Source organism: Pleurotus ostreatus, assembly GCF_014466165.1.
Source record: "Pleurotus ostreatus strain PC9 chromosome Unknown scaffold_6, whole genome shotgun sequence".
Taxonomy (NCBI): domain Eukaryota; kingdom Fungi; phylum Basidiomycota; class Agaricomycetes; order Agaricales; family Pleurotaceae; genus Pleurotus; species Pleurotus ostreatus.
In genome coordinates, this window is record NW_023503161.1 from 237952 (window position 1) to 265934 (window position 27983).

Below are 27983 nucleotides of genomic sequence, written 5' to 3' on the forward strand. Positions count from 1 at the left end.
ATGGCTGGTATTAAGAAGGGCAGAGGTGATATTGGTGTGAAGGGAGTCGGAAATGGACTTCATTGTTGTAGGGAAGATGAACAACTAACAGAGCTTATATATAGTGTTGGTTGTGCCTGGATGAGTAATAGCCAGGAACAAGGCATTCAGGAACTACACTCAAAAAACCCTTTCAATGCATCCCTTGATTAGAGATTCTGTAGAATATTCTAGACTTATTCGCTTGACTTGAATCAAGATTTGTCATCTAGCTGAAAAGGGGCACTACAAACGCTACACTAACCCTAAGCTACCATTTTCAGTAGTTCCTCCATTATTCAGTGTTTTGTGCAAAAGTGACCAACATAGAAAGGGTTTTTAAGTCACTGTATATTAAGTCTTGATCCGTGTGAACTTGGAGCTTAGGTAATCTTAGGTAAGCAGCAAATGGCCAACTGTTGTGCACACTTCTTCTGTGTGAGGATACAGGAATAGGAGATAGGAGAGGATGTCTTGCAAGTAAGATTCTGCTGAGAAGGGGGGAATATATAAGCCATAGAGTATAAATATGGGTAGTCCATTACACAAGCCTCTGAATGAGCTGAACAGGGTCTGTGAAGGCTTGAGGTTTGTCTTATGGGTGCTATATAGAATGATAGTACAGATGTAAATCTCATCATGAAATGAACTCAGTGTATGTAGATCAATATATACTTCAGAACTAATTACATGAGATGTAGTATGATATATTCAATTGATTACCACAATAATGAAGCTCAAATAATGGAGTAAAGGTTGGGGCAACCAGAGAGGGTAGCTAAAGCTACTCAACTTCCATGCCCTAAGCACTGAGTTTGGCTTTGGGCTCAGCATAGCATAGATACTACGAGATTGCATGATTATAGCTGTGGCAGAATAAAATTTCATTTGTCAGGCTTGAATGACAAATTCATAAACTAAAGCATTTCAAGTTCAGGGTGACAGGGGATACACAGTAGGAAATAGGAGGCACAGTAACTAAACTCAGTTGTTGTGGGACAAATGGGGGGTACTTGGACATAGAATGTTAAATAGAATGGGGGCTGTAAGCAACTACATTGAGCGCTTTGACAAGTGCTAATAATAATAGCCTACACTCCTCAGCACAAATTAAGAGGGAATGATGGTGGGAAGTGGTATATATGATGGCCAAAGTCTTAAATTGATATATAAAGTCAATGTAAGTGAGTGGTTAGCATATTGGGTGCACAACAATGGTGAGGCATTAAGTAAACTGTACCCTAATGACCTTCCTCCAAGCACCTTATTTTCCATGAGACACACTTACCAACCAGAATGCATCTAATCTAAGAAATAGAGCATGCCCCCTTAGTTTGTCTGTGGTCAATGGTTTTCTTGATAGGTATTTCTCTCTCTGTACCTATACTTTTGATGTGAATTTCTACCCCTTGCCCTATTGATTCCCTGTAGCCATTCAAGTTCTTACATGTACACACTATATACTATATGCTCAATATGCCATTATCCTCTTATATAGTATATCTCAATTATAGACTTACAGAAACTGTACAACAAAGAAAGTGAATACTGTCTTTGAGCCAAAGGCAGAACAGGGGCACAAGCAGACCCATAAAGTTGTCACGCGCCAACCGCTCTTGAACTCAAACCATCACCATCTCTGGGTTTCCCATGGTTGATTTCCAGTTCTCGAGGCCCGTTGTCAGCCATGTACAGGCTCCTACAGCCATTCTCACACTACAATGATGAGGGAAGGCAGCACGGTTCCTGCCAGAGGGTGCTCCTTCTTTAAGGAGCCTAAATGAGTGTTCACGCCCTCTGAGTCCTGGAAAGACTGGAAACTTCCCAGTGCCAACCACTGTCGGTGCCCCCTTGGTAAAGGAGCTTAAAGTGGATGTAGCCACACCCTCCAGTCCTGGAATGACTTTAAACTTCCCTCTCTATGGCTAATATGCCCTATGCTAAACACCACCCGACCAACCATTATCCTGCTCAAAGTCGCTGCATAACACCGGGAACTACTCCAAACACGGCCCAACCCCAATTTGACCAACCCTACTTGTAACAACCGGGTGCAGTGTTAATTCGTTGTACTCAACTCACACCGCGTCTTAGTTACGGGTCCTGTAATGAAATGAAAGGAACCGTTCTTTATTTGGGTGGGGGCTTTGGGCGCTTCCTTAAGTGGACAGCTACTGTTGTAGCTGGTAGCTGGTCATCAGGAATCTCGGGATCTTGTTTAATTTTAATTTAATTTAATCTAATTTTGTATTCAATGTTAATTCAATTCAATCAGCCTTTCCTCACTTGTACACGTGGGAGAGCTTCCAAAGCTAAATGAGAGTTAGCACCGGAGATCATGTAAGTTGCCATATTAATCAATATTCAGGGGGAGCCTCAGGGGAGCCCCTCAAAACACTGCTCAGTAGCCATACTCACTGTTTCATTTATGCTCATATTGTAGACTTACACTCTGGCATTAAATATGATATTTCACATGTATCATATTAACTCTGTAATATCAGTAGTGTAATAGAGTGTCAAGAGAGTCAACAAATTGTCAACAATGGCAATTTCAGATGAACATGGTTGATCAGTACATGTGGATAAGTCTGATAATATATGATTCAACTAACTAGCAGAGATATGCACATCTGTAGAGTGGATAACTAGTTTTACATGACAAGTGTAGTAGTTATTCCCAGGAATATGTTTGAATTGGTATTTCAAGTAATTAGATCAATCACTGTCTGTAAGGAGACACTCCTATTTTCTCCTATTCTCCTGTCCCTCTCCCTTCCTCCTCGTTCCTTTCTCTTTTCCTTCATCCCACGGACTCTTACATACATCCCTTTCGTTCCCTTTCCTTTCCACTTCCTTTCCGCCCACTTCCTTCGCCTCCGAGTCACGTCAAAGTCTTCCCACACTTCGGACACTTTGGACTTGCTCGGACTTGTCTATACTCTTTGGGGCTTGTCCGGGTTACCTCTGTCCTCCTTCCCTGCTTCATTACTCTTTGCCCTTACTCCCCCAGGTCACTGGCACGACTCCTGTACATTCCCCTTCCACTTCATTATCACATGCCCCCCGGTACCTTGTGATATTTGTTTGGACTTGTGGCTGGTGTACTGTACAGTTATTCTTCATTCCTCCCACACTACTACAGTATATACTTCGCTTCCTAGCATGAAGAATCCTTATCCTGTTCTCTTTGGATTCTCCCTCTGCTAGGTGAGCAGCTCTCTCATGTATTGTAGTTAGACTTATTCATATCTTTGGATTCTACCTCTGCTAGGCTTGCACTGTGAGGCCATCTTGAGGTTGCCCTTACACTGTCTTACTATACAGTAGAATAGCATCTAAATCCTGGAGTAGCTGGAGGCAAAAAAGCAGCACTGTACATTTACAAGAGTCCACTGTTATTGAATGGAGAAAGAGTATATGAATATGAGTTCTCAGCAATTTGAGTAATGTTTTTGAATCTCCTATACTCTGTATATGTTATAGGCGCATCCAGGAGGCCCCTTAGGGGCTACTAGGGGCGTATTTGTGTGCACTCTGGCTATGGGCTCAGGCCACATATACTTGTGGTTACTTGGACTTCTCGGATTATGGACTAAATACATATCCGAGCACACTGTACTTATTATGACCGGACTACTAACTGTCTCATGAACACATGGCTACTGTGTTCCTCAGTATATAGTCTTGTACTGTACCTACAGTTACCTCAGTTTGGATTTAGTTCCTTTCTGCACTCACATCCTCACCTTTCTACTGAGGCCTCTCCCTCACATCCCCTCGCCTCCGCTTGTACCCTCGGTACCCGTGTAGGATCCCCTCTGGAAATACAGGGCACACAAGAGTGTGGGAGGCGCAGCCAGTAGCTGAAGCCAAGCCTGTATGTCCTCGCCTCTATGTGGAACCGCGCACCCGCAGGTCCACGTATTCTCAAGTCCCTCTGTGAGTGTGGCTCTTAACACAGGCCTGAAGTCTGTTATATGTTATTGCTTACCACTATTCTTTCTGCAATTGCCTACACTGCAGCTTACATCTTATACTGGGCCTAAAGTTTCCATCTGTTATCTCCTTCTTTAGTGCAGACATTATCTCCATCTCCTATCTGACACAATGGCTATCTATTTTGCTATGTACTATTTATGAATCAATAGGACCCGTACAGGCCATGCATTGCAGTGGCTACAGCCCCAAGTAGCTTTAGCTTGCTTGTTGTGGTATATAAATGCAGACATTATAAAAAAAAATTGTCACACGCCAAAGGTGCGGGACATGAACAAGATGGTGAAAGGGTCCATTAGATATTGAATGAGGCCAGTCAATGGATGTATTTCAAAGCTACCACTTACATGCTGTACTATTAAACTTCCTCACTAAATATGTGACGTAGTCACAGGGCTGAAGCTTGTTGTTTCACAACACCACGATGAGTTCTGCCATAATCCATTGTTCCTAAAATACGATGTTCACACGTCTCAGAACTCACAGCATGCAGCCAGGTTTACAGCCAACCGAGAATGATGAGAAGGGTTGGAGTATATTGCCCACTCTCGGAAAGAGTCAAAGGCACAGCGGAGGGCAGGACATGGCGATATAAATACATATTTACTTTTCTACCCATGCCTTCGGCTAGAAACATCCGCTATAAGCATCACTTGGTATCGGCGAGGTTAGGATGAAATTTCACCTTCGTCTCATCGCCAACCTTTCCTATCCACACCGACGGTCGTTCTGCCGTCTTCGCTCCTTCGTCTCCTTCGTCCCAAGTATAACTAACCCCAATGGCGAGACGCTTTCCATCTGAGTTGAAGTGAATGGATGGGATGGGAGAGTCGAACTTTGGGTATTGGCGAAGTCGTTTCTTCACCTTGTAGTCCCATATTGACACCGTACCGTCAGACCCAGCGGAGGCGAGTGTATTGTAGATGGGATGGAAGGCGAGCGCGTTGACTGGCCATACATGATCCACATCGTCAATGGTTTGACGGTGGCATTTGAACACGTATTTCTTTTCCTGTGCTTCCGGGGACGGGTCAAAGTATTCAACCGCAATTCGACCCTCCGTCGAGCCCGTGGCATACCCTGTGGATTACGAGGGTCCCAGAGTGATGAGCTATGCATAATGTAGGCTAGAGATGACATAAAGAACTCGCACCGTACCTTGTCGATCGATCATACAAGCCAAGGAGCGCGTCATGAAACGCAGACTGCTGTCTCTCTGCTGTGCGGGGATCTCCATCTTCCGTATGTCGTAGATCCAGAACATTCGGCTCGCCATGCCTACTACGAGTATGTTGTCAACGATGTCCATATGATACACGCGCTCTGGGAGGTCGTGAGACGACTGTTGGGCTGAACTGGCCCGAGAATCCCAGAACCGAACAGTTCTATCCCATGATCCAGTGATTATAGAGTCTGAAGACGGGTGAGTCGCTAACGATGGGACTCTGGAAGGTGCTCACTGGATTCGCGCGAATGGCAAATAGAGGAAACCGCGTCTGAGTGAGGGCCTAGTGCAGTCATTTTCTCGGTTTGGAGATCCAGTCTATGTCATGTAAAGCCTTAAGTCCAGTCATAGAATCAAACGAACACGTACTCGTGGACGTATGTATCCAGCCCTCCACTATAGGCATGGCTATCGTCGGAAAAACAGCAGGCCAAAACGGCGGCCCTGTGCTCAAAGTTGCACTTTTGTTCATTAGCCGCAACATCGTAGAACCGGACCGTCTATGCCAATAAGTCACTAGTTAGCCTCAGCATGACCGAAGTGATAAACAAATTCACCGTGTCCCATGAAGAAACAAGGAGGTGATCAGGATGCTTCGGCGCAAAGCGCACCGACGACACGCTGTCAAATGGCGGAGACACGAGTTCAAATCGATCTTTGAAGGTATTCAGTCAGCATTGATACAAAGGGCCCTCTGGAAAGGATCCTACCACCCATCATTGAGTCGAAGCCGTCGTGCTGCAGTTTACAGTTTAGGCGCCCAGTGAGTCGAAGGGAAGATAGGGGTATTATATAAGCAATTTCTATTTCCATTGACCAAGTCACAAGAACGCATGATGATCGATTAAAATTCTGAATGTTAAGAGTGCTGGCTCGGCCTCTATCCACTCTTTATCTCTCACCTCCACGTCCAAGACCGTTCCTGCACCACATCCATCGTTTGCAAGCAATGTCTACCGAGGCCACCGGCACCCACAAGGACCCTGTCACGGGGGAAATGATCTCCAAGCAGTGAGTATTCGTCGCGTGCTGTGGTCGCTTTCATCGATCTCCGGCCAGGGAACTCAAGCGACGAGAAAAGCAGAGAGCCAAGGAGGCCAGCAAGGCCAGCAAGGCCGCCGCTCAGCCCCCCCAGGCAAAGCCCAAGGCGTCGTCAGCTGCTGAAGAGGAAGCCAAGTTGAACCCAAATGTACGTCCCTCTCACCGTCTTCCAACGGCCTCAATATTCATGCAACACCACCAGCAATACTATGAAATACGATCCCGTCAAATTCTACAACTCAAGGCGTCACAGTCGCCGAACCCGTACCCCCACAAGTTCAATGTGACTCGATCGCTCGAGTCATATATCGGGCTCTACGGCGCGGAGGGCAAGATTCCCGCGGGGACCAAGCTCGTGGGGACAACGGAAAGCCTTGCGGGGCGCATTCACGGCATGCGCGCGAACAGCAACAACCTCCGCTTCTACGATCTGCACGGCGAGGGTGTCAAGGTGCAGATCATGGCCAACGCCCAGTACGTGCCTCTGTCTGTGTGCGAGTACTGACGGCTGAATGAATGTACTGCAGAGACGCAGAAGACCCGGCGTCGTTCCAGGCTGTGCACGACATCTTCCGGCGCGGGGACATTGTTGGCGTCACGGGCACGCCGTCGCGCACGAAGATGGGCGAGCTGAGCATCTCCCCGTCGTCGATGACTCTTCTCACGCCGAATCTGCACCAGCTCCCGTCGTCACACTTCGGGTTGAAGGACCAGGAGACGCGGTACCGCAAGCGCTACCTCGACCTGATTCTGAACGACGAGACGCGGAAGCTGTTCGTGACGCGCAGCAAGATCCTGCACTACATACGCCGTTTCCTGGACGCGCTCGGGTTCATGGAGGTCGAGACACCGATGACGTCGCTGCTTGCTGGCGGCGCGACTGCGAAGCCGTTCGTCACGCACCACAACGATCTAAACCTCGACCTGTTCCTGCGGATTGCGCCGGAGCTGTACTTGAAGCAGCTTGTCGTCGGTGGACTTGACCGTGTGTATGAGATCGGACGTGTCTTCCGGAATGAAGGTATTGACTTGACACACAATCCCGAGTTCACGATCTGCGAGTTTTATATGGCGTACGCGGATATGGAAGACTTGATGGAGATCACGGAAGCTATGATTGAGGGTCTTGTGAAGACGATCACTGGTGGAAGCACCAAGATTTCGTATCACCCGGACGGTGATAAGGGCAAGGAGGGTGCGAGGGTCCTAGAATTAGAATTCAAGCGACCGTGGAAGCGATATGATATGATCGGCACGCTTGAAGAGAAGCTGGGTGTCAAGTTCCCTCCTGGCCAAGAACTTCACACTGAAACCACGAACGCGTGGCTGAGGGAATTATGCACCAAGGTACTGTTCTGTGCTACTTATATCGGTATCTAAATGATGACCGTGCACCTCGTCCAGCACAATGTGGATTGCAGCGAACCGCGAACAAATGCCCGTATGCTTGACAAGGTACGCGATTTGCCATCTCCCAACGCTCAGTGCTGATGTCAGTCACACCGTCAGCTCGTCGGCGAGTTTATCGAGCCTCTCTGCATATCCCCCGCCTTCATCGGTACTGCCATCTTCTATTTTCGTACTTCCTTTAACATGCTCATTCACGTTCATGGACAGTCGGCCACCCACAAGTCATGTCCCCCCTTGCCAAGTGGCACCGCTCTCGCCCGGGCCTCTGCGAGCGCTTCGAGGGGTTCATGTGCGGGAAGGAGTTCTGCAACGCCTACACGGAATTAAACGACCCCTTCGAGCAGCGCCTCCGTTTTGAGGAGCAGGCAAAGCAAAAGGAGCAGGGTGATGATGAGGCGCAGGGGGTTGACGAGACGTTTATCGATGCGTACGTCTTTTCTTTGCTTCATTTCATTCCATTCGCTGGTTGGCGATCTTATCCGTTAATCGGCACGCGCCGTTCGTTCGTTTTGCTTATTGCTTGTTTGCCTTGGTTTTGTAGGCTGGAACATGGACTCCCGCCTACCGGAGGATGGGGTCTCGGAATCGACCGCTTGGTCATGTTCCTCACCGATTCGACGAGTACGAGCACTCATTTCCCTTCCTTCCCCCTCGATAAGATTTACTCATGACGTTCTTCAGACATCAAGGAAGTCCTCCTTTTCCCCGCCATGAAGCCAGAGACCGTCGCACCCGCGCCTGCGGTCCCTGGCGGCCACCCTCTCGCACAGTCCGGCCAGGTGTAGAAAGTAGATTGATAGTGGGCTACGGAAAATAGTGTATTGGCCAGTGTCAACGACTAATGTAGAATACGTAACTAAAGCCCCAGTTTGTCTGGCTTTGGGAAGTTAATTGGCATGGTGTTTCTTGGTTTTCGTATCTCGAGCTTGAGATTGCGTTTGCGTGCAGTTGCTTCAGCAATTTAGGCGCCTGCTAGACTCAGGAGTGATATAGGTATAGGGTGTTACAGGGGTGGGCAGGACAGTCTTCATCATTGATTCCCGACATACATACTGTACTTTGCATGGGGTTCGCGTCAAGATGTCTTTTGGTGTCTAAACTAAAGAAGGAATCAGAACAAGAGGAGGGCAAATGTAGTAAATAAGGCTCACCACTGTGACGACAGTTCCGTCGTCCAGCGTCTCCTTGGCGGTAATCAATTGATAGTGGAAGAATCGGGGCAGGAATACTCTCCAGGAGGCCCAGTACACAACACCGAGGCACATGACAGCTATGCCAACCAGGCAGTATCTATTCAATGATTTGAGTTGAAGGCTGTTAGCTAGAAGATGGAGCGAACTCACACGTAGTATGGTATAGGAGGGGTATCTCCGACTCCATTTTGAGGGGGGAGGAAAGGTGCTATGATCACTGAAAGCATATGCCTTTCGGTGTCAGTACAAGGGGTACATAGATCCAATGGTAGACCTACGGAAGAAGACGCAGGCTAGGTAAAATATGCCGACAGGCCACCACACTGGGCGCATAGTAAGCACAAGGATGGAGGCGAGCATTATAAGGGAATGTACCTTTGAATGGTCTGATAGCATTTGGTCTGGAGTATCGTAACCAGAATAAGCCCTGATCAAATCGAAGGCGTCAGAGCAGTATTCGTTGCTATAAATGGAATAACGAACAATGATAATGAATAAGTTGATTATCTGCGAAGGATATCCTTTAACATTCAGGATGAATGGATACACCACTCTATAAGGCGGGGCGATGATGACTATGATCTAAAGAGACACCGTATTCAGAACGAGAAATAGAATTGCAGGTGATAAGGTTCGGAGACTAACCGTGGGTATCAAGTGAAGAATCAGTCCTGGAAGAGGGGATTGTCCGGTAGGCCAATTCGACGCCCAAAATCGATTGCCAAAGGGGAGCGGCACGCCAGACTTTGCTAGCTCTAAGAAAGCCCAGTAAGTTCGCAGGCAATGAATTTAACTGCCAAGTTCACCTTGATAAAGGCGAGACGAGGTGAAGGTCTGTAGTGGAAATATTGTGTCAGTGCCTCGAAGGTGTGATTATTTACGAACCACAGTGATTGTATTCTAAGAAATTATCGGCAAAGGTTATGATCAGTGAAGTAGAGGGTTGTGTGCTCCACTCACCCCTAAAGCGCTACAAGAAACTTCCGTTTGAGAATCAATGCCTTGGGTACATGGGCATACACACCTAAGAGCTACGAAGGCAGACAAGGCACGCTGTGCCTGCACACCAAAGACATTCTTGAAAAACAACGAAGCAACTGTCACTCCGGAGTTAATGATCTCGTCTTTTGTTGACGCACTGCGAGCAAGTTGGCAAAGTAAATATTAGGACGAATCTAGAAACCACTTCATAAAGCTGATTTACGCGAAGTAACCAATGTTTGCAAGGAGGTATAGGCCAGCGCAGATGCCCAAGCCAAGGGGGCCTGCTATCTTCAAAGTGCGAACTGGATTCTTGACGTCGTTAAGAATGTAATTGAGGTTCGACCACCCTCCGTATGCATTGATGACTTTGAACATGGCGGTGGCATACTATCAAGGCCATGTATCAGTATCGCAATATGGGTATAGATGACGTAAAGATATCCTCGTACATCGCCACTGCTGCGAGAACTTCCAGCGAAGGCATCTCGAAAGTTTGCATGAGGTTCCTGGACACGAGTGTGCCCCGATAGGACCACCAAACCTAGAAAAGTAATGAGCACCTGCTATTTTGAACGGAAAGGTGTGAGGCGCATTTACCTGACACTACAACGAAAAGCAGGAGGAAAACTTTGATAAGTGAAAGGCTCTATACGTCGGTTCAGCGGAGCCCCCAAGTAGAAATATATCTGACTCTACATTCATGACGAGGACACCGAGCCTTGGGGTAAAGCCGTGCAAGATAGTAGCAAAGATGATGACTGGATTGTTAGGGTTATATCAGCGTCGGTCAAGGCATCACAGCGATAGAGATGTTACCGCCTAAAGCTATCCCTCGAACAGCCCACTGATCCGCGGGGCTCCCTGCCGCAACAAGAACACTGTTATGCACAACGAAAAAGCAATTTGGTCCAATGTCAAATGTGTCACCCCTTTGGAACGTACTTGTTTGCAAACACCTTCGTGTTAACTGAATCAACTACGTGGTCTCAAACGGTAAAGAACTTACAATGCACCCTGACGCACTAAAGCCCAACAATAACACGTGGATGGCGAAGATTGCAGTGGCCAGATACCGAGGCGTCTGATACACCTCTTCAAGGTATACCTTCTCTCCACCTGATCGAGGAAACATCGTGCCATACTCCAACCAGACGAGAAGACCAGAGGACGCCAATACAAATCCGAGGACCCATAGCATAAGAGATGCACCCACTGATCCAACAGATCCAAGTATGGACGAAGGGGTGGAGAATATCCCGGTTCCGATGATGGAGCCGACTCTAGCATCCGGGTCAACCGAAGGCCAATGAAGAGCCAGATTGAGTGACCGGGACTCACATGAGCATAGTGCAGCTGAATACGCCCATGTGACGGCCCATACCACCAGCAGTGTCTTATGAGACGGCTCAGTAGCTGTAGTCCAGGAAATAGCCCATGCATGTACCTTCATCGAAAGTCAAGCCTCTGGCGGTCAAGACAGGATCTTGGACAGCGAGCGAGCGCGTGCTGAGTTCCTCAACATCCAGCGCCGAGGGTATCACCTTGTCTTCGGAGAACTTCTCCATCCCCGGGGAAGGTTCGTCGTAGTCTCGTCCTTGGTCCATTTTTTGGTTGACTTTTGAGGGGGGGAAGAGCAAGCAGTAGCGGGCGTAGACGGCCTGCTTCATTACAGTTATTCATATAGATGAAATCACGAAGCGTTAAAAAAAATCCTTACTAACTTCGAGAATAGATAACCCCCGTGGTTCGCCACGCAGACCAGATTCGGGATATCGCATGACCTCGAGAAGTACGCGTGGCCGCTATCTGACTACCTTATAAAAGCATGTCCAAGTGCGTTGCCCTCCTCGGTCATTAATTCGGCCGCACACTGAAAGCGAGGAATACAAATTCAATTGAACGAAACAAAGGATGACTGAAGATCGTGAGGTGGGCGCTTAAATGGAGAACCGATTCATATTCGCCCCTTGACACTAACTCAACTTTTGTCGCGAGAACTAAACGAAAGTATTAATACATATGGAAGACATGACCGCGCAATCGTGAACTCACTAGTGTCACCACTGTCCCGTCATCGAGTGCCTCCTTCCTGGGGACTAGATTGTATCCGAAGACACGAGGAAGAACTACACGCCATACTGCCCAGTACACGACGCCCAGTAACATGATACCAATCCCAACCAGACAGTACCTATCGATGCCTTTCAGGATCGCAACGAGGTCTAGTTAATAGATGATAAACGGCTTACACGTAGTACGGAATTGGTGGCGTATCCCCGACGCCGTTAGCAGGTGGAAGGAAAGGTGCTATCATCACTATGAAGGATTTAACGGATCGATAAAGCTATCGGCAAGCAAAGCGCCACATTGGCCTTACAGAAGAGGGCCGCTGCCAAGAAGAAAACAGCTATTGGCCACCAGACTAGTGTTCAATCATTCAGGGCTGTGATCACGGAACGAGTGCTTGGTCGCAAGGTAAAGCAACGAACCTTTAAACGGTCGAACAGCATTGGGCTTCTTGTACCGAAGCCAGAACAAGCCCTGAGTAACGGTCAGATGCTACCGTAAAAGGATAGCAAGGTGGAATGCTGACTACGACGATGAATACATTGATGATCTGCTGTGGGTATCCCTCGACGTCCAGGATAAAAGGATATGCAACTTGAGGCGGCGGGGCAATAATGACGATGATCTAGCACTGCTCAGCATCGCCTCGGTGTGATAAATGTAGGGACGTACCGAAGGTATCAAGTGGATTATAAGACCTGGAAGTGGGGACTTGCCAGTAGGCCAGTTTGACGCCCAGAAACGATTGCCGAATGGCAAAGGCACTCCAGCTTTGGCCAGCTCTTCAAGAGCCGGATGTAAGTTTTTGATAAAGACGGGACGAAATAGAATGAAGAATTACCTTGATTTATCCGGGAGGCCGCGAAGGTCTATGATACAATCAGTTCGCTGCCACAATATTCAATTATAAAGCACAACACACTACTGTTATAACATTCTAAGGCAGAGATTAAGATTAGCTGTCAGCATATGAAATAGTGGAGATACTCACACCTAGTGCGCTGTTCGACGAGGCAAGATTGGTGGTGAGTTTGATTTTTTTTCGAGTTCGCCGGGAGGACCCACCTAAGCGCGACAAAAACCGATAATGCCCGCTGAGCCTGCGTTCCAAATACATTTTTGAAGAACAAAGATGCTACAGTTACTCCAGATTTCACTATCTCTTCTTTCGTAGCGGCCCTATTTAGCATCCATACACCCAATCACACCATCAATCATCAGCACCGAGCACCATACTGCATGAAAATGCATGTGTATAACTCACGCAAAATAAGCAACATTCGCAAGCAGGTACAACGTTGCGCATATCCCCAAGCCAAGCGGCCCAGCGATTTTCAGCGTCCGAACGGGGTTCTTGACATCGTTCAGAACGTAATTGACGTTCGACCATCCTGCATAGGCGTTGAGGACTTTGAATGTAGCTGTAGCGTACTGTACATGATATTTACGATCAGACGAAAAGACTCAGGGCGAGAATGGGAGGACAAACGAACATCGTTGCTACTATGAGAGCTACCGACGAAGGCATTGTGGAAATTTGCGTGAGGGTTTTGTATGTGAGTGCGCCCAGAAAGAACGACCCATCCTGGATAGTGATGCATTAGCGCCATATGTGGAATTCTGACGAGAGCACTTACCAGATATGACAACAAATAACAGTATGACAATTTTGAACACGGAAAGTCCCTGTACGGAGATGAAGACTTCGACGTGATAAAATTGACGAGCAACCAACGTTCATGACCAGAATACCAAACCGGGGGGTGAAGCCATGCAGAATGGTGACGAAAGTGATGACTGAGAAATATCAATAACTTGCTGGGGTAGAATGTGGTGGGGAACGTACCGCCCAAGGCTATACCTCGCACGGCCCAGCGATCCGCTGCATGACCAGCGGCTATGAGGATACTTCATACCCTGTCAATAAAAATTACAAGAGGGCAATTCGCACACGGACTTGTTCGCAAATACCTATGAAATGCATGCATCAGCGTCCAGGCTTGTAACTAGAGGGGAACAACATACAATACACCCTGACGCAGTGAACCCAAGAATTATTGCATTGATGGCAAATATTACTGTTGCGAGATATCGAGGACGCTTGTAAACAGCTTCCAAGTACACTTTCTCCCCGCCCGAACGAGGAAACATCGTGCCATATTCCAGCCAGACGAAGAGGCCACAAAACGATAGCACGAAGCCAAGAACCCAAAGCATGAGTGACGCGCCGACAGAACCTACAGAACCGAGAATAGACGACGGAGTAGAGAATATTCCGGTTCCTATGATGCGCCCAACTCTAGAATTTTGGTGTGTAAACATAATGAATGAATCGAACCCGTGCCAAACGAAAACTTGCATAAGCATGGTGCAACTGAACACTCCCAAGTGGCGCCCGAGACCACCAGCGGTGTCTAATATGATTCGTCTTGAGAATCAAGGCGTCCAGCAGCAACTGGTTGAACTCACCTTCATCGAAGGTCAAGTCCCCAGGGTTGAGACTTGGATCTTTCGCCGTAGCAAGCTCCAGGGAACGTACACTGACGCTGGCCGATTCAGTCTCGGAGATTCTGGCCTGCTTTTCGGTGGTCGCATCCACATCGCGTTTGTCGTCGGAGCTCATCACTGTAAAAGTGTGCAAGGGCGGCTTCTCCTCAGAGAGATTCAAAGGTCGGGCTTATCAATGGAGAGATATGGTCTATATTTAGGTATTCTCCACGCGTCGAAGGGAGCCGGTGACTGATTAAACTAGGATGGCGCAACTTTAGAGCTTCTCTTCGCCACGGAACCCCATCCAAACCCCACCCAAAGAAGTGGGTACAATTAAGCTAGGAAAGCAGCACAGCCTCAGTTCAAAGGGTGTGTACTGGATGAAACTGGAGGGGGTTGCTGGATATTTTTGACATTGTGAGCGAAGTTGGAAACGATGAATCAAACGGGTGCTTGGCCGTGCAGGCCATGGCGTTGAAGCACAAGCAATAAGGAGCCTCGACGGAAGAAGGAAGATCGTGGGAATCTGAGTTAACCCACGTTTCCTCACTGGGGTTCCTCACGCAATTCTCATCCGGGTACAGTAACTCATGGTCTCGCTGTCAGGACGTCCAAGACACGACTACGCGGATCGCTCGTGGTGTAGGGGAACGTGGCCATATCACACATCAAGAAGGGCGTGTGGCTTTATCCAGACGCAGACGCAATACCACATTGGTTCAATCGTGTATATAGCATCTAGTCAAACAAAGGGAGCGAAAATGGGTGGTATGTAGCTCGTAAATGAGACTATGGTACTTCAGGTATCACCCCGTAAGCCAACTTTTGTCGTGAGAACTAAACGAAATGATGAGTACATAACCGAAATGTTGATAGGCATATAGACTCACCAGTGTGATTACTGTCCCATCATCGAGGGTCTCCTTCCTTGGGACTAGATGGTATCCGAAGACACGAGGAAGAACTATGCGCCATACTGCCCAATACACGACGCCCAGCACGATGATACCAATACCAACGAGGCAATATCTAAAGTACCGTTGAGCATGACAGGCCAAAAAGGTTGCAAACGGAGTGGCGAATCACTCACAAATAGTATGGAAGCGGTGGCGTATCCCCTACACCATTTGCGGGTGGTAAGAAGGGTGCTATCACCACTGTAATAGTTGTGAGTGACCGAGGAAGAAGCAAAACGCAAGGTTCAGCTTACAGAATAGGGCTGCTGCTAAGAAGAAAATAACTATAGGCCACCAGACTACATAAAGCGTTCAAATTATCTTGAACCAGACGAGTGAGGTAGATAAAACAAACCTTTGAACGGTCGGACGGCATCGGGTTTTTTGTATCGAAGCCAAAACAACCCCTACTTAGCGGTCAGACGATGCTTATTACCAGAAGGGCGAGGCAGATTGCGAACCGCGACGATGAATACGTTGACGATCTGGTGTGGGTATCCCTCAACATTCAAGATAAAAGGGTACGCGACCTCGGGTGGCGGGAGGAGGATCACAATCACCTAGGTGCTGATGGGTATCCCTTCAATGAGATGAATGAGAGGAGCGACATACAGATGGTATCAAGTGGATCACAAGGCCTGGAAGCGGGGACTTGCCAGTAGGCCAGTTCGACGCCCAGAAACGGTTTCCGAAAGGCAGAGGCACTCCGGCCTTGGCCAATTCTTCGAGCAACGGAAGTAAGGTATCGGGTTATTGGAGAAAATGAAATGAATAGAACACAAAATTACCTTGGTTTATCCGGGCAGCCGAGTAAGTCTATACTGCGATTAGCGCTTTATCGTGTTGTGCATTGGCCGAGCAACAAACCACTGTTATGACATTCTAGCGTAGAGATCACGGTTAGTCGCACGCATTCGTGATGGGAAATACTTACGCCTAGTGCGCTGTTGGACAAGATCAGTAACATGTTTCCTTTCTTACCTTGACAAAGGACTCACCAAAGTGCAACAAATACTGACAACGCCCGCTGAGCCTGCGTTCCAAACACATTTTTGAAGAACAAAGCCGCTACAGTCACTCCAGAGTTCGTTATCTCCTCCTTCGTAGCAGCCCTATTTACCACCTAATCATTAGCAACCAGTACCGCGCCATAGAAACCTCGTGCATAGGCATGACTCACGCGAAATAAGCAACATTAGCAAGCACATACAACGTCGCACATATCCCTAAGCCAAGAGGTCCTGCAATTTTAAGAGTACGGATGGGGTCCTTGACTTCATTCAGAACGTAGTTGACGTTCGACCACCCTGCGTAGGCGTTGAGCACTTTGAATGTAGCCGTGGCGTACTTTCAAGAGGGGGCGCATGATTAGGGATAATTAGGGGAAGGAGGACAGGGGGACGAACATCGTTGCCACTATGAGAACTACCGGCAAAGATGTCGTGGAAGTTTGCGCCAGGATTTTGAACGCGAGTATGCCCAGATAGCACGACCCATCCTAGGTAGTTTATGAGCCTTGTACGCAGTCGCCTAAGGCAACGGTCAATTACCAGACACAACGACAAAAAGCAGGATGGCGATTTTGAACACGGAAAGGCCCTGTACGGAGGTGAGTGATAACCCTAAGAAAGTGAAAGGACCAAAATGACTTACATTCATGACCAGAAGACCAAGCTTTGGAGTGAAACCGTGGAGAACGGTGACAAAAGTCATAACTGAGCAGCTTCTAATTTATCGCTAAGCCTAGAATTTGCGGACTTACCACCCAAAGCTATACCCCGTACTACCCAGCGATCAGGTGCATGACCGGCTGCTATGAGGATGCTGGACGCGCTAATAAGTCAACAAGAGAGTATGAAAGGGTAAGTAACACACGAACTTATTCGCAAATATCTATTCACGGAATCAAAGTGATGAATATTCATGGAGAGAGAGAACATACTATACACCCTGATGCAGTGAATCCGAGGAGGATTGCAATTGTAGCAAATATTACTGTTGCAAGATAGCGAGGCCGTTTGTAAACGGCTTCAAGGTACACTTTCTCCCCGCCGGACCGAGGGAACATCGTCCCATACTCCAGCCAGACAAACAGACCGCAGAAAGACAGCATGAAGCCGAGAATCCAGAGCATAAGGGAGGCGCCAACGGAACCTACAGAACCGAGAATGGAGGATGGCGTAGAGAATATTCCGGTCCCGATGATGCGTCCGACTCTGGATATTGATCCATGAATATCACAACGAATGCGAACAGTGCGGACGGGGAACTTGCATAAGCATGGTACAACTGAAGACACCCAAGTGGCGTCCAAGACCACCAGCGGTATCTGGCACAATTCATCATTGAAGCCAACGCTCCCAACCGTTGAAGTTTGAACTCACCTTCATCAAAAGTCAAGTCCCCTGGGTTCAAACTGGGATCCTTCGCTGTAGCAAGCTCCAGTACACTAACGGCGGCCGATTCTGCCTCAGAAGTTGGGCGCTGCGAGTTGCAGTGCTCGCGTTGGTATTGCGCTCATCGTCGTCCACGCTCATCACTGTGAAGTAGTACAAGGGGAAGCCTCGGCCTCAGAGACTGAAAACCGTTGGTCTTATCAATGCCCTAAATTTATTTGTTATCCACGGTCGAACAGGTTGGTGACTGATGCTGGGATGGCGCAACTTTGGCACTGATGTTCGCCACGAATTCCCATCAAACCCCGCCTAACGAAGAATGTGTATGATTGGAATCAAATTGGGCTGACCAAAGCTTGCGGGCATAGCGGGTGGGACTGGAGGGGTATTTTGAACTTTTCCGAATCGACATTTTGCATTGAATAGAAATCTGCAGCTCCAGCGGTAGCGTTGGAAGAAGAAAAATCGTGGGAATCCGAAACCCGAAGCGCTTAGTACTTGCCGACGGCCGCCACCACATCCATCCAACAGTGACTACAATGCGACGCTTCAACGACTCGTCAGCGACTTGCCCAGCATCCTCGTGGCGCGCGGGAGCTCTCGTGTGGCAGACCACAGATGATGCATTTCGTCCACGGGGCACCTCGAGGATTCTATACGCGATTCTCATCCTGGGCCATCAACTCATGGCCTTGGTGTCAAGACGTCAAAGACACGAGTCGGCTGCATTTTCTCTTTGTCGAAGGACTCGTGTCTCCTGCGTGCTTCAGGCGTGGTGGCTTGGTATAAATTGCCGTTGGAGACCATTCCAAAAGAGGCTTTCTTCCTTCCTCGCACTGGCTTTCTTCTACCGCATATATCGACCGAAAACGACAGGAAATATTATTACGGTCTGCTGTGGTCGACGACATTCAATGGATAGCCGGCACCAAAGGAGAAGTAATCAATGGCAGCGGTCCCAATTCTTCTTACATCACTCGATTCTTCGGAAGCCGCTGGAGAACGCTCGTAGATCCTTTGGTCATCCCGACTATCCTTGTCCAACATCAGCCAGCAGCCTGGCTCTGTACTGACCAGATGGGGCGTCCTCGGCCATGGCTACGGGTCGCTCGTCCCAGATTGCTCTGATTACCGCCTCCGTGCACCGATACTTCCACGTTGCGTACCTGTCGGCATCCTGCTTCAACACCGTGCTGTAGCCTCGGGACGACGTGCCTGCTGTGTCACATACATACTGATGGCGATCAGCGACAACCCCAGTGCTCGTACTTATCATTACCATGGGCCACCAGGCCTTTGCCGCTCCGATGAATGAGGCGGTACACACATGTACCCACCACTGCCTTCAGCTCTCGACGATGTGGGATAGAGCTACATGCGCCACCAAGACACCCAAAGGCAAACAATGTCTGGCGTGTATATCTCCACACGCGCGCCACTGATACTCATCCCAAGGCGTCCCTGGTCCCTGCATGTACGCTTTACCTCTCCAGGTCTGCTCTACCATTCCCTCCAAAGTCTTCGGCGGCAAGCACTCTTTGAGGGTTGGTAGAATATTCTTTTCTCCTTCCCAAGTACCTTTATGACGCCACTCGTGGGGGCAACGTTAACGCCCTCCCTGCAAAGCTGGATCCTCTGCTACCCGTCCTCGGTCCTCGGGGCTCGATGTGCGGCTTACTCCGTCAGAGTGCCAGCAATGGATAGTCAACGAGCTAACGCTCATTACTTCCTCACGCGCTGGACTAGGTCGTCTTGGTCAAGAAGAATTTTGGAATATATACATGTATTTCCCTTTGCTCCCCATCCCCAGTACCGCCGGCAGCGGACTAGACCCTTGTCAAATCTGGATCGGGTGCTTCCCTTGTGTACTATGCCTTTCCTCGTGCTTGCTTCTCCTAATGCCGTATGTGACCACTATACTAGTCAAGGAGGTCTCGTGGGTTCATTTCTACATTCCGGACCGCCGTGGAACCAAGTACCCCACATTGCCTGGGATATGACATCGAGTCATAGTCTATCGTGATCACGATCGTGGCATCGAGCAATTGTTGTGAGAGGTGTGTAACTTCCCTCGCGCACTCTAACACCAACAGTCCCGTAAGGCAGTGTGTCCTTGTGGACGTGTCTACTCCGGGCCAAGTTTTGTGGTGTACCATCACGGTGTTCGACGAGGATATCCCACTTCTATCGCTGTGGATCCACCAAGTTCATCAAGTTGTCGCCGCCAACATCCGTCTCGCCCTCTCGAACGGCCCCACGCATCAAACCCTGTGGACCTTCACCAAAGCTTTGTTTCTTCTGATCACCCTAGCACCCTGCAACTCAAAACCGCAGGAGCACCTAGAACCATGCTGGCACATCAATTTATCCTCTAATCAATCACTTCGTTTCATATCCGCCCGCTCATGCATTCATTTTGCCCTGATAAGAACACTATTTCCGACTATTTTGGGTTGTTCTTTCACGTTATGCGAGTATGTCTTGCCGGGCAAATGAACGACAATGCATATGGCCTAGCTCGATAATCCCACCATTTCACGATTTGATTCTGCGGTGTCGAGTCATGCTTCGTATGTTCCTAGAGGGCACCAGGGCGAGCGAGGGAATACCATCGACATGTCCACACGAACACGGAGGAAGTGTAGGTTAATTCGGTGATATGGGTGTTTTACCTCCCTCTCGATACGGTAATGCACCGCGACCTCAACAACCTAAAGTATTGCTTTTGGTCCCACTGAGCGTGGTTTTCACCGATGTCATCCCGCCGGTACCTATGTCTTTTATGGGAATTTAGGTTGGATTGTCCGTTCAAACGCCCTGGGATCGACACGATCGGTAACCATTGGCCTGACTCCCTCCTCCTTCCCTCGAATAGCCCCCGCGTTCCCGCCAATCTGCTCGTACAAGTCCACTCCGACCTCAAAACTTGACGTCCCAGAAGTACACGGAGGAGCGACCACAATGGCTCAGGGCCACGGGCGTATGGGCCCAAGAATCAAAGCGGTTAACTCATTAAATCACGCATCACACATGCCATGCGTCCCCTTCCCACACCGCAAACCTTGCAGTTCGAATATTACATTTTTACGGTTTATCGGGCCACTCCTCGCGTCGCCTCTCACGCCCCCTAAGGAAGTCGCTGCGAGCTGAGGTCACGGACCTTGTGTTCAGATTTCCACTTTTGTAATCACGTATATGGTTGAACTTTGCATCTGCGCCGAATTTACGTCCCCATTTTCTGTGGATTTCGCCGCTCAGCGCCTTCTCCGTCCCCACATGGTCCGGTGCAGAAAGCTATCAGTGGATCATGGACACAAAACGCAGAAGCCAGAACCCATCATCGTGTCTTCGAAGTTGTCTTATTGTTGTACCGTCTGGACTCTGATAACCGTGCACGCTCGTTGCTATGACTCAAAGCTTCACTTCTCCTCCCACCGGCTACTCAGTTATGCCCACAGATGCAGACATCTTCGCAGCGCTGATGATAAGAACTGAGCGCCGAGAGTTGAGCCAAACTATGGCCGGCGCGTCAGTCAATCTAGAACCCTTCTATGTCTCATTTCTTGTCTTGTCTCGCACCAACACTCCTCGCTCGTAATTCATTTAAGTATTCTCCTCGGTAAGTACACGCGCACACACGCATTCGTATTTCTTATTGTTGGTCGGAGTCGGAGACTAGAACCCAAGAAATCGAGAACGCGAACATAGAACGTCGAGAATGGTTAAGGCAGGTCTTACCGTATATGGCGCGAACGCCGTAAGTCCGTTTCTGACTCTCTGAATATCTTCCTTTGTTTGGTCTGCTCGGTGTGCACTCGGTGTTCTAGAAAAACGCATGGAATCGATGAAGTTCCTGTGGTGCACTTGCCACTAGAATGCAGGATTCAGGATTAATTGCAGGTCCGCACGTATCCGCACCGTACTGCAGCTGTTGTCGCCGCCGCCGCCACCAGAGAAGGAGAACATACCCGAGAATGACATGTCCGAGATACCGAGTGCCCGAGCGGTGTGGTAACCACAGCTGCGAGCGTGCAGGGACTGTGTCTCAGGCCTCAGGAGCTAGGGGGCTTATTGTTCTCAAATCCGGAACCAGAATGTCTCAGACGCATTGCTGAGGGCGACGGTGACTGATAACCCGTCACCGAGGCGTACTCATGACTTACCTTGAGGTACGGATGACTCACAATCAGGCTGTCGCGACGAGGATATGCCCGGAAGATATCGATAAATATTGTCGATATGTGTTGTAGCTTGTGGTACACGTTGGTATATAGATACGTACGGTGTTGAATACAACAGGGTGGGTGGAATCGTGAAGCAGTGATGAGATTGAGATGAGATGTGGAAGAGGAAGAGAAGGAAGGAAGGAAGTATGGACACCGAAGCTGAATGGGAATGGGATGTGTAGTGCGAGTGCGTGCGTGGATGGATGGAATGCGTGGTGATGTGATGTGGTGATGAAGAAAGTGTATGTATGTATAGATGAAGAGGAGAAGAGAGGATGTACACGAAATCAAGTGGGGGACGCATGGCGTGTCGCGAGCGAGCGAGCGGGAGGTGGGGGGATATTGGGAGTGGGAGGGGAGGGGAGGGGGGCGAAGGGTATAGCAACACGTCTGCGGAGGGGATACAACTTAGAGGCACAATCCGAATCCAAGGAAGTATATACAAATAAACACATAAACAGGGGGGGTAGTAGAACACAGAAGATCGTTCGTCAAACGTCAGTAGCAGAGTCGTAAAGTCAAGCAAACAATGGAAACAGTGGTGGGGAGTCAAGGTAAGGGATACAAAGTCAAGAACGTCGAATCGGACAAGAGCGAAGAGTCAAGAGGGGAATAGAGGCGGGAGGCGGGAAGCGGGAAGCGGGGTGGGGAAATACATCTTGGAGAGGGAGAGGGGGAGAGTGGTCGTAAGGAGGGACTGGATGTCGCTTGCTGGTCGTCAAAGGAGCGGGTGCGTATGGGAAGGGAGCGGAGGGGCACAGCCCCGTGAGTTCGCGCTCGTTCGGAGCGTGGATGTACAGGTATTCGGTGTTCGGTGTTCGGTGTTCGAGGCGGGAGCGGGAAGGGAGGGGAGGGCGGCGTGTCGGGAATGCTGAGAACGGCGTCGGAGAGTTGATCGAGGGGAGTGCGAGCGAGCGTGTGCGTGTGCGTGTGCGTGTGCGTGCATGTTCGGCGAAAGAAACAAAAAGGAAAAAGGCGCACAGTAAAAAGAGCAAGAGCAAGAGTAAAGAGTAAAGAGTAAAGAATACAGCGTATAGTAAAAAGAGGGAAGAGGGAAGAGGGGGAGGAATCGCACTGCGATCCGGGTATGGGAGATGAAGTGGGTGGGTGGAAGATGTAGCACGGTATAGAGGCGGGAGCGGGTATGAGTATGCAGTATAGGTGGTATGAAGCGTGAGAGGTGGGGGGGTATCTCCGTCGTCCGGCGACCCAACGTCGTAGGCATCCGATGTGCTGAGTGCTGAGGGGATGGGTGTCGTGGCGCGTCGTTGGCTCGTAGCGAGTGTGCGTGGGGACGGAGGATGCGGGCCATCAAGGCTTTAGAAAGGGAGAAGGGGGTGGAAGGGAGAGGAGAGGAGAGCAAGACCGGTTACCCTACCCTACCCTACCCTACCCTACGCAAAAGTCCAAAGAGGGGCGAGGGGCATATAAACACGCAGATAGAAAAAGGACAGTCCGAACAATGCACGAACGCACATCTACACTTACACTTACACTTTAGTTGTTGTTGTTGTTGTTTGAGGAAGGAGAGGGGCGAGGACGTAGCGGGTTATTTGATTAAGGAGTTGGTGCAGGAGTTGGGGGGAGGTGGTGCGGAGGTGCGGAACTAGACGTTCACCGCGCCCTGCATATCCGTGTCCATGCCCATCCCCATACCCATCCCCATATTCCCTCCACTCACATCCATCCCATGCGCCCCGTCCCCGTCCACGCCATACTCCGCGTGCTCGCCCACCTCCCGAACGCCCCCGCCAAACTTGGCCGCGGGCGCCGCATCCGCATCCGCATCCGCCGACGCGTCTCCCGGAAGCCCGAACGCGACGGACTGGATCGCCCCGAGGTCGAAGTCGTCCGGCATGAACATCCCCATACCGCCCATGCCGCCCAAGCTCACCTCGGGCACGCTGAACACGGGGTGGTACGCATGCGCATACGCGTCGCCGTGCTGCGTCGGGGTCGGGGTCGTCGACAGGGACTTGCCATTTCCATTTCCATTTCCATTTGTGTCGCCGTTCGCGTTGGCGTGCGCATTGCGTGCGCGCTCCCCCGCGTGTCCGTCGTTCTGGGCGTTGTTGTTGTTGTTGTTAGTGCTGCTCCAGCCGTGGACAGCGACGTCCGCGCCGCTGAACCCGTCAAAGCCGTACACGTCCGCGCCGAACCCCTGGAACCCCGCGTACTCTCCCCCAATCCCTCCTCCAATCATCCCCATCCCGATCCCAGTATACTCCATCCCCATACCACCCACGCCATAATCGCCACCCACACCGTAATCAGCACCCACACCATAGTCACTGCCATACTCACCACCCACACCATACTCACCACCCATCCCCATCCCCATCCCCATACTCATGTTCACATCCGCGCCGCCGCCGCACGCGTTCGCGTGCGCGAGTGACGCATCGTGCAGCGACGAGCGCTCGAACGCGCCCGACAGCGAGCTGGGGGACGGCGGGCCGGACGATGCGGGGGACGCGGAGAGCGCCGAGGTCGACAGCGAAAGAGACGAGGCCGAAAGAGACGAGGTGAGAGACGAGGTGGAGAGCGAGAGCGGCTTGCGCGAGACGCGCGAGAGGGAGTGCGGGAGGCCGGCGCAGGCGGAGGCGGGGGCGGGGGCGGAGACGTTCATGTTCATGTTGTACATCCCGCGCAGGAAGTCTGAGCTCTGCACGAAACACAAAAGAAAACAGATAGCGCGTTCGTTAGTATGGTTGTATGGTTATGGTGTATGGTATATGGTATGCGTATATGTATATGTATATTGGTGGTGGTGGGGGATGAAGAAGAGGGGAAGGAAGAGTGACGAATGGAGAATGAAAAAGGAATGAAGAATGAAGAAGAGGGGAAGAATGAAAAAGGAAGAAGGAAGACGTAGACATACCTCGAACGCCTGCGTATGCGCGCTGGCGGGGTGTCCCGGGGCACTCGCGCGGCGCGCGCCCGAGATCATCGGCACGTCCGTCGTCGGCGACGTCGGCAGCAATCCCCCCATCCCGCCCATCCCTCCCATCCCACCCATTCCGTCCATATCGCCACCTTTGTTCGCATTGTTCGCTTTGTTCGCGTCGTTGGCGGCATTGGCAGTGTTGGCAGTGTTGGCATTGGAAATATTGGAAATATTGTTGGTGGTACTGGCAGTGTTGGCAGTATTAGGCGCGGGCGAGGTGGGGCACGAGCTGGCGGTGTACACGTCCGGGATCTGGATATGCTGCTGCCCGCAGAACCACTGCTGCCCATACCCATACCCTGACCCGGACCCTGACCCGGACCCATAGCCGTGCTGCGCGTGCGCGTAGCCCTGCTGGTTGTTTTGGTTGTTGTTGGTGGTGGTGTTAAGATCGTGATTGTTGAGATCATGATCGTGATTGTGGTTGTTGTGATTGTTGGTGGTGTGGTTGGTGGTGGTGTGGTTGAGATTGAGATTGAGATTGAGGTACGCAGCGGGGTCCTGCGGGAAGGCCTGGTACGCGGACGGGGCGTGCTGGTGCTGCTGGAGCAGGGGCCCCAGCGTGCTGAACGGCGGCGGCGTGGGCGCGGAGGCCGAGCGGCCGTGGTATGCCGGGCGCGTGTACCCTCCTCCTCCTCCTTGTCCGTGTTGTTGCTGTTGTTGTTGTTGTCCTCCTTGTTGTTGTTGTTGTTGTTGTTGCTGTTGTACGAGAGCGGAAGACAACTGGGTGGCGATAGCGTCGAACGGGGAGAGGTGGTGGGTGTACGAGGCGTGGCTCGCGTGAGTGGAGTGGGCGGGCGGAGAGGGGAGCGTGGGCACGACGAACGAGAGCGTCTGCTCCTTCTTCTCCCCCGCACCCGCGCCCGACGCGTCCTGCTCCTCCTCGTCCTCGTCCGCAGAGGCGCTCGACACCATCGAGTTCTTGCGCCCGCTCCCCTCTTTCCCCCCATTCCCCTCCTTCCCGCCACTCCCCGCACCCCCATTCCCCGCACCCCCACTCCCCCCACTCCCCTCTTTCCCCCCATCCTTCCCCCCCTCTTTCCCATTCCCCTCCTTCCCCTCCCGCCCCCCCTTCGCGCGCCGCCCGCCCCTCTGCGGCCTATACACATACCCCGGGTACATCCGCTCGTGCTCGCGCTTGCGCTCGCGCGCGAGCTCCTCCCAGTACATGCGCTCCTCGGGCGCGAGCGCGCGCCACTGCTGCGAGATCGTCTTCGAGAGGTCGGCCTGGCGCTGTTTCTTCGCGGGCGCGGGGGAGGCGGGGGCGGTGGTGGTGGGGGTGGTGGTGGAGAGGGAAGAGGAGAGGGAGGAGGAGAGGGAGGTGGGGGTGGAGGAGAGGGAGGTAGAAGAGGTGGTGGTGGTAGAAGAGGAGAGGGAGGAGGAGAGGGTGGAGGAGAGGGAAGTGGAGGTGGGGAGCGGAGAGCGGGAGGCGGACGCGAGCGAGTGCGAGCGCGACACAGCCGGGGAGGACGGTGTCGAGTTCGAGTTCATGGAGGAGGCGGAGGTGGTGGTGGTGGAGGCATTGCGCTCCTCGCAGCACTTGCGGCGGAACAGTATGAACGCGTTCTCGGGGCGCTTGATGTAGTCCTCGTCGCCCTTCTTCGGGCGGCGCTCCTTCTCCTTCTCCTTCTCGCCCCGCTCTTTGTCTTTCTCACCCCTCTCTTTCTCACCATTGCCCCCTTTCTCTCCTTTCTCATTCCCATGACTGCCCTCACCAGCCTCGCCAGCCTCATCGCCCCTCAGCGGCGACGACACCGACATCGCGTTCGCGTTTGCGTGCAGGGACGCCTTGCTCAGGGAGCGCGAGCGCGCGGACGCGGACGTGGGCGAGCGCGTGAGGGAGTGCGAGTGCGAGTGCGAGGATTTGCGGCGCTTGTGGGTCAGCGAAGACGAGGAGGAGCCGGTGTAGGGCGCGGGCAGTGTCTGATTTGCCGGGTGATTGGGGAGAGTAGGGAGAGTAGGGAGTGTGGGGAGTGTGGGGAGTGTAGGGGGGGAGGGGTGTGTCGGGAGGGCGGGGACGAGGGAGGGCGAGAGGCACGTCGACGGGGAGACCGTTCGCGCCATGCCGAGCACCGACTCCATTCCGTGTACGCCCATACCGCCCATATTCATATTCATATTCATACTCATACTCATATTCCCGTCCATATCCATATCCATATCCCCATCGCCGAACCCGAACGCGCCGGCGTCGAAGTGGAACGGGTCGTGGAGGGTGAACGGCGAGCCGGCCTGGAGGCGCTGCGGGAGGGGCTGGGGGTGCCGAGGGGGGAGGAGAAGGGGGACGCGAGGGGGGAGGAGAAGGGGGACTCGGAGAGGGGGTCGAGGGCGTGCAGGGAGTCGGAGTGGAGGGTGTGGGTGTGGGTGTGGGTGTGGGTGTTGATGGGGAAGGTGAATGCGCGGGGGGTGGGGGAGATGATGGCGAGGGCGGGCGGGGAGAGGGTCTGTGCGGGGGCGGTGGTCACTTCGAGTGCTAGAGACGGGGGGGTTAGTGTGCGTTCAGGGGAGGACAGGGGCGGCTCACAGCGGGACTGGGTATCGCGGGTGCGTAAAGCTGGCATGATGGTGGACGTTGAGGGTGACGTGCGTTGGTTGATTGATTGTTATATGTGGGTGTCTTCGAGTCGGATCGAGTGAAATGTTATGTTATGTTATGGAGTGGGTGACAGAGAAGGGAGCGTAAAAGAGCGCGTCAGCAAGCCAGCAGCAACACGCACAAAGGTCGGGGACAGAGTCACTCGCGACTGGGGAACGAATGTGAAGGGGGAAGAACACGAGACGGGACTCACCTCTCTCGCACTATCTATGTAGCCTCCACAGGCAAGGGTGGCGCGTGGTCTTATTGTTATTGTTATGGGGGATCGGGTGACGGGTCTCGTTCTCGCTTTCTTTTGTCTTTCGGCTTCTCCACTAAGCTAGCCTCCTGTCCCTAGCCCTCTTGTCTTGCGTTGATCGTTGTCGTTGCTGCGCTGTCGACGAGCACTGGCGGGGGCGTCGTGGAGGACACTATGAGGAGGGGGATGGAGGATAT

At 51.2% G+C, this 27983-nt stretch overlaps 6 protein-coding genes across 6 annotated transcripts; 1 reads left to right on the forward strand and 5 right to left on the reverse strand.

Moving 5' to 3' along the window:
- Positions 1-4620: 4620 nt before the first annotated feature.
- On the reverse strand, positions 4621-6175 carry PC9H_008338 (uncharacterized protein; the record flags this gene model as incomplete). Its single annotated transcript, XM_036777852.1, has 7 exons — positions 4621-4644; positions 4703-5097; positions 5176-5430; positions 5478-5560; positions 5612-5742; positions 5800-5897; positions 6145-6175. The coding sequence occupies 7 exons, from the start codon at positions 6173-6175 to the stop codon at positions 4621-4623; spliced, it is 1017 nt and encodes a 338-aa protein (XP_036629280.1).
- A 16-nt stretch (positions 6176-6191) lies between these two features.
- Positions 6192-8478, forward strand: KRS1 (lysyl-tRNA synthetase; the record flags this gene model as incomplete). The annotated part of the gene is made up of 9 exons (XM_036777853.1): positions 6192-6253; positions 6302-6431; positions 6486-6757; positions 6811-7630; positions 7688-7738; positions 7793-7841; positions 7901-8120; positions 8235-8314; positions 8375-8478. The coding sequence occupies 9 exons, from the start codon at positions 6192-6194 to the stop codon at positions 8476-8478; spliced, it is 1788 nt and encodes a 595-aa protein (XP_036629281.1).
- Positions 8479-8768: 290 nt separating this feature from the next.
- On the reverse strand, positions 8769-11474 carry PC9H_008340 (uncharacterized protein; the record flags this gene model as incomplete). Its single annotated transcript, XM_036777854.1, has 20 exons — positions 8769-8792; positions 8845-8983; positions 9037-9094; positions 9165-9209; positions 9262-9313; positions 9370-9468; positions 9532-9641; positions 9693-9720; positions 9772-9786; positions 9847-9856; positions 9911-10024; positions 10091-10257; positions 10320-10411; positions 10468-10516; positions 10567-10628; positions 10687-10748; positions 10813-10846; positions 10894-11150; positions 11209-11263; positions 11315-11474. 20 exons carry the CDS (start codon positions 11472-11474, stop codon positions 8769-8771), a joined length of 1632 nt encoding a protein of 543 aa, XP_036629282.1.
- Positions 11475-11843: 369 nt separating this feature from the next.
- Positions 11844-14560, reverse strand: PC9H_008341 (uncharacterized protein; the record flags this gene model as incomplete). The annotated part of the gene is made up of 20 exons (XM_036777855.1): positions 11844-11867; positions 11923-12061; positions 12120-12186; positions 12248-12292; positions 12360-12411; positions 12464-12562; positions 12610-12719; positions 12779-12806; positions 12860-12874; positions 12929-12938; positions 13003-13116; positions 13202-13368; positions 13431-13522; positions 13575-13623; positions 13673-13734; positions 13784-13845; positions 13895-13908; positions 13963-14236; positions 14297-14351; positions 14407-14560. The coding sequence occupies 20 exons, from the start codon at positions 14558-14560 to the stop codon at positions 11844-11846; spliced, it is 1632 nt and encodes a 543-aa protein (XP_036629283.1).
- A 656-nt stretch (positions 14561-15216) lies between these two features.
- On the reverse strand, positions 15217-17096 carry PC9H_008342 (uncharacterized protein; the record flags this gene model as incomplete). Its single annotated transcript, XM_036777856.1, has 15 exons — positions 15217-15264; positions 15318-15456; positions 15518-15584; positions 15638-15682; positions 15739-15790; positions 15845-15943; positions 15996-16105; positions 16172-16199; positions 16251-16265; positions 16318-16327; positions 16382-16495; positions 16564-16690; positions 16732-16881; positions 16934-16982; positions 17037-17096. 15 exons carry the CDS (start codon positions 17094-17096, stop codon positions 15217-15219), a joined length of 1113 nt encoding a protein of 370 aa, XP_036629284.1.
- A 6515-nt stretch (positions 17097-23611) lies between these two features.
- Positions 23612-27513, reverse strand: PC9H_008343 (uncharacterized protein; the record flags this gene model as incomplete). Its single annotated transcript, XM_036777857.1, has 5 exons — positions 23612-24670; positions 24887-26191; positions 26411-27184; positions 27241-27425; positions 27477-27513. The coding sequence occupies 5 exons, from the start codon at positions 27511-27513 to the stop codon at positions 23612-23614; spliced, it is 3360 nt and encodes a 1119-aa protein (XP_036629285.1).
- Positions 27514-27983: the final 470 nt, after the last annotated feature.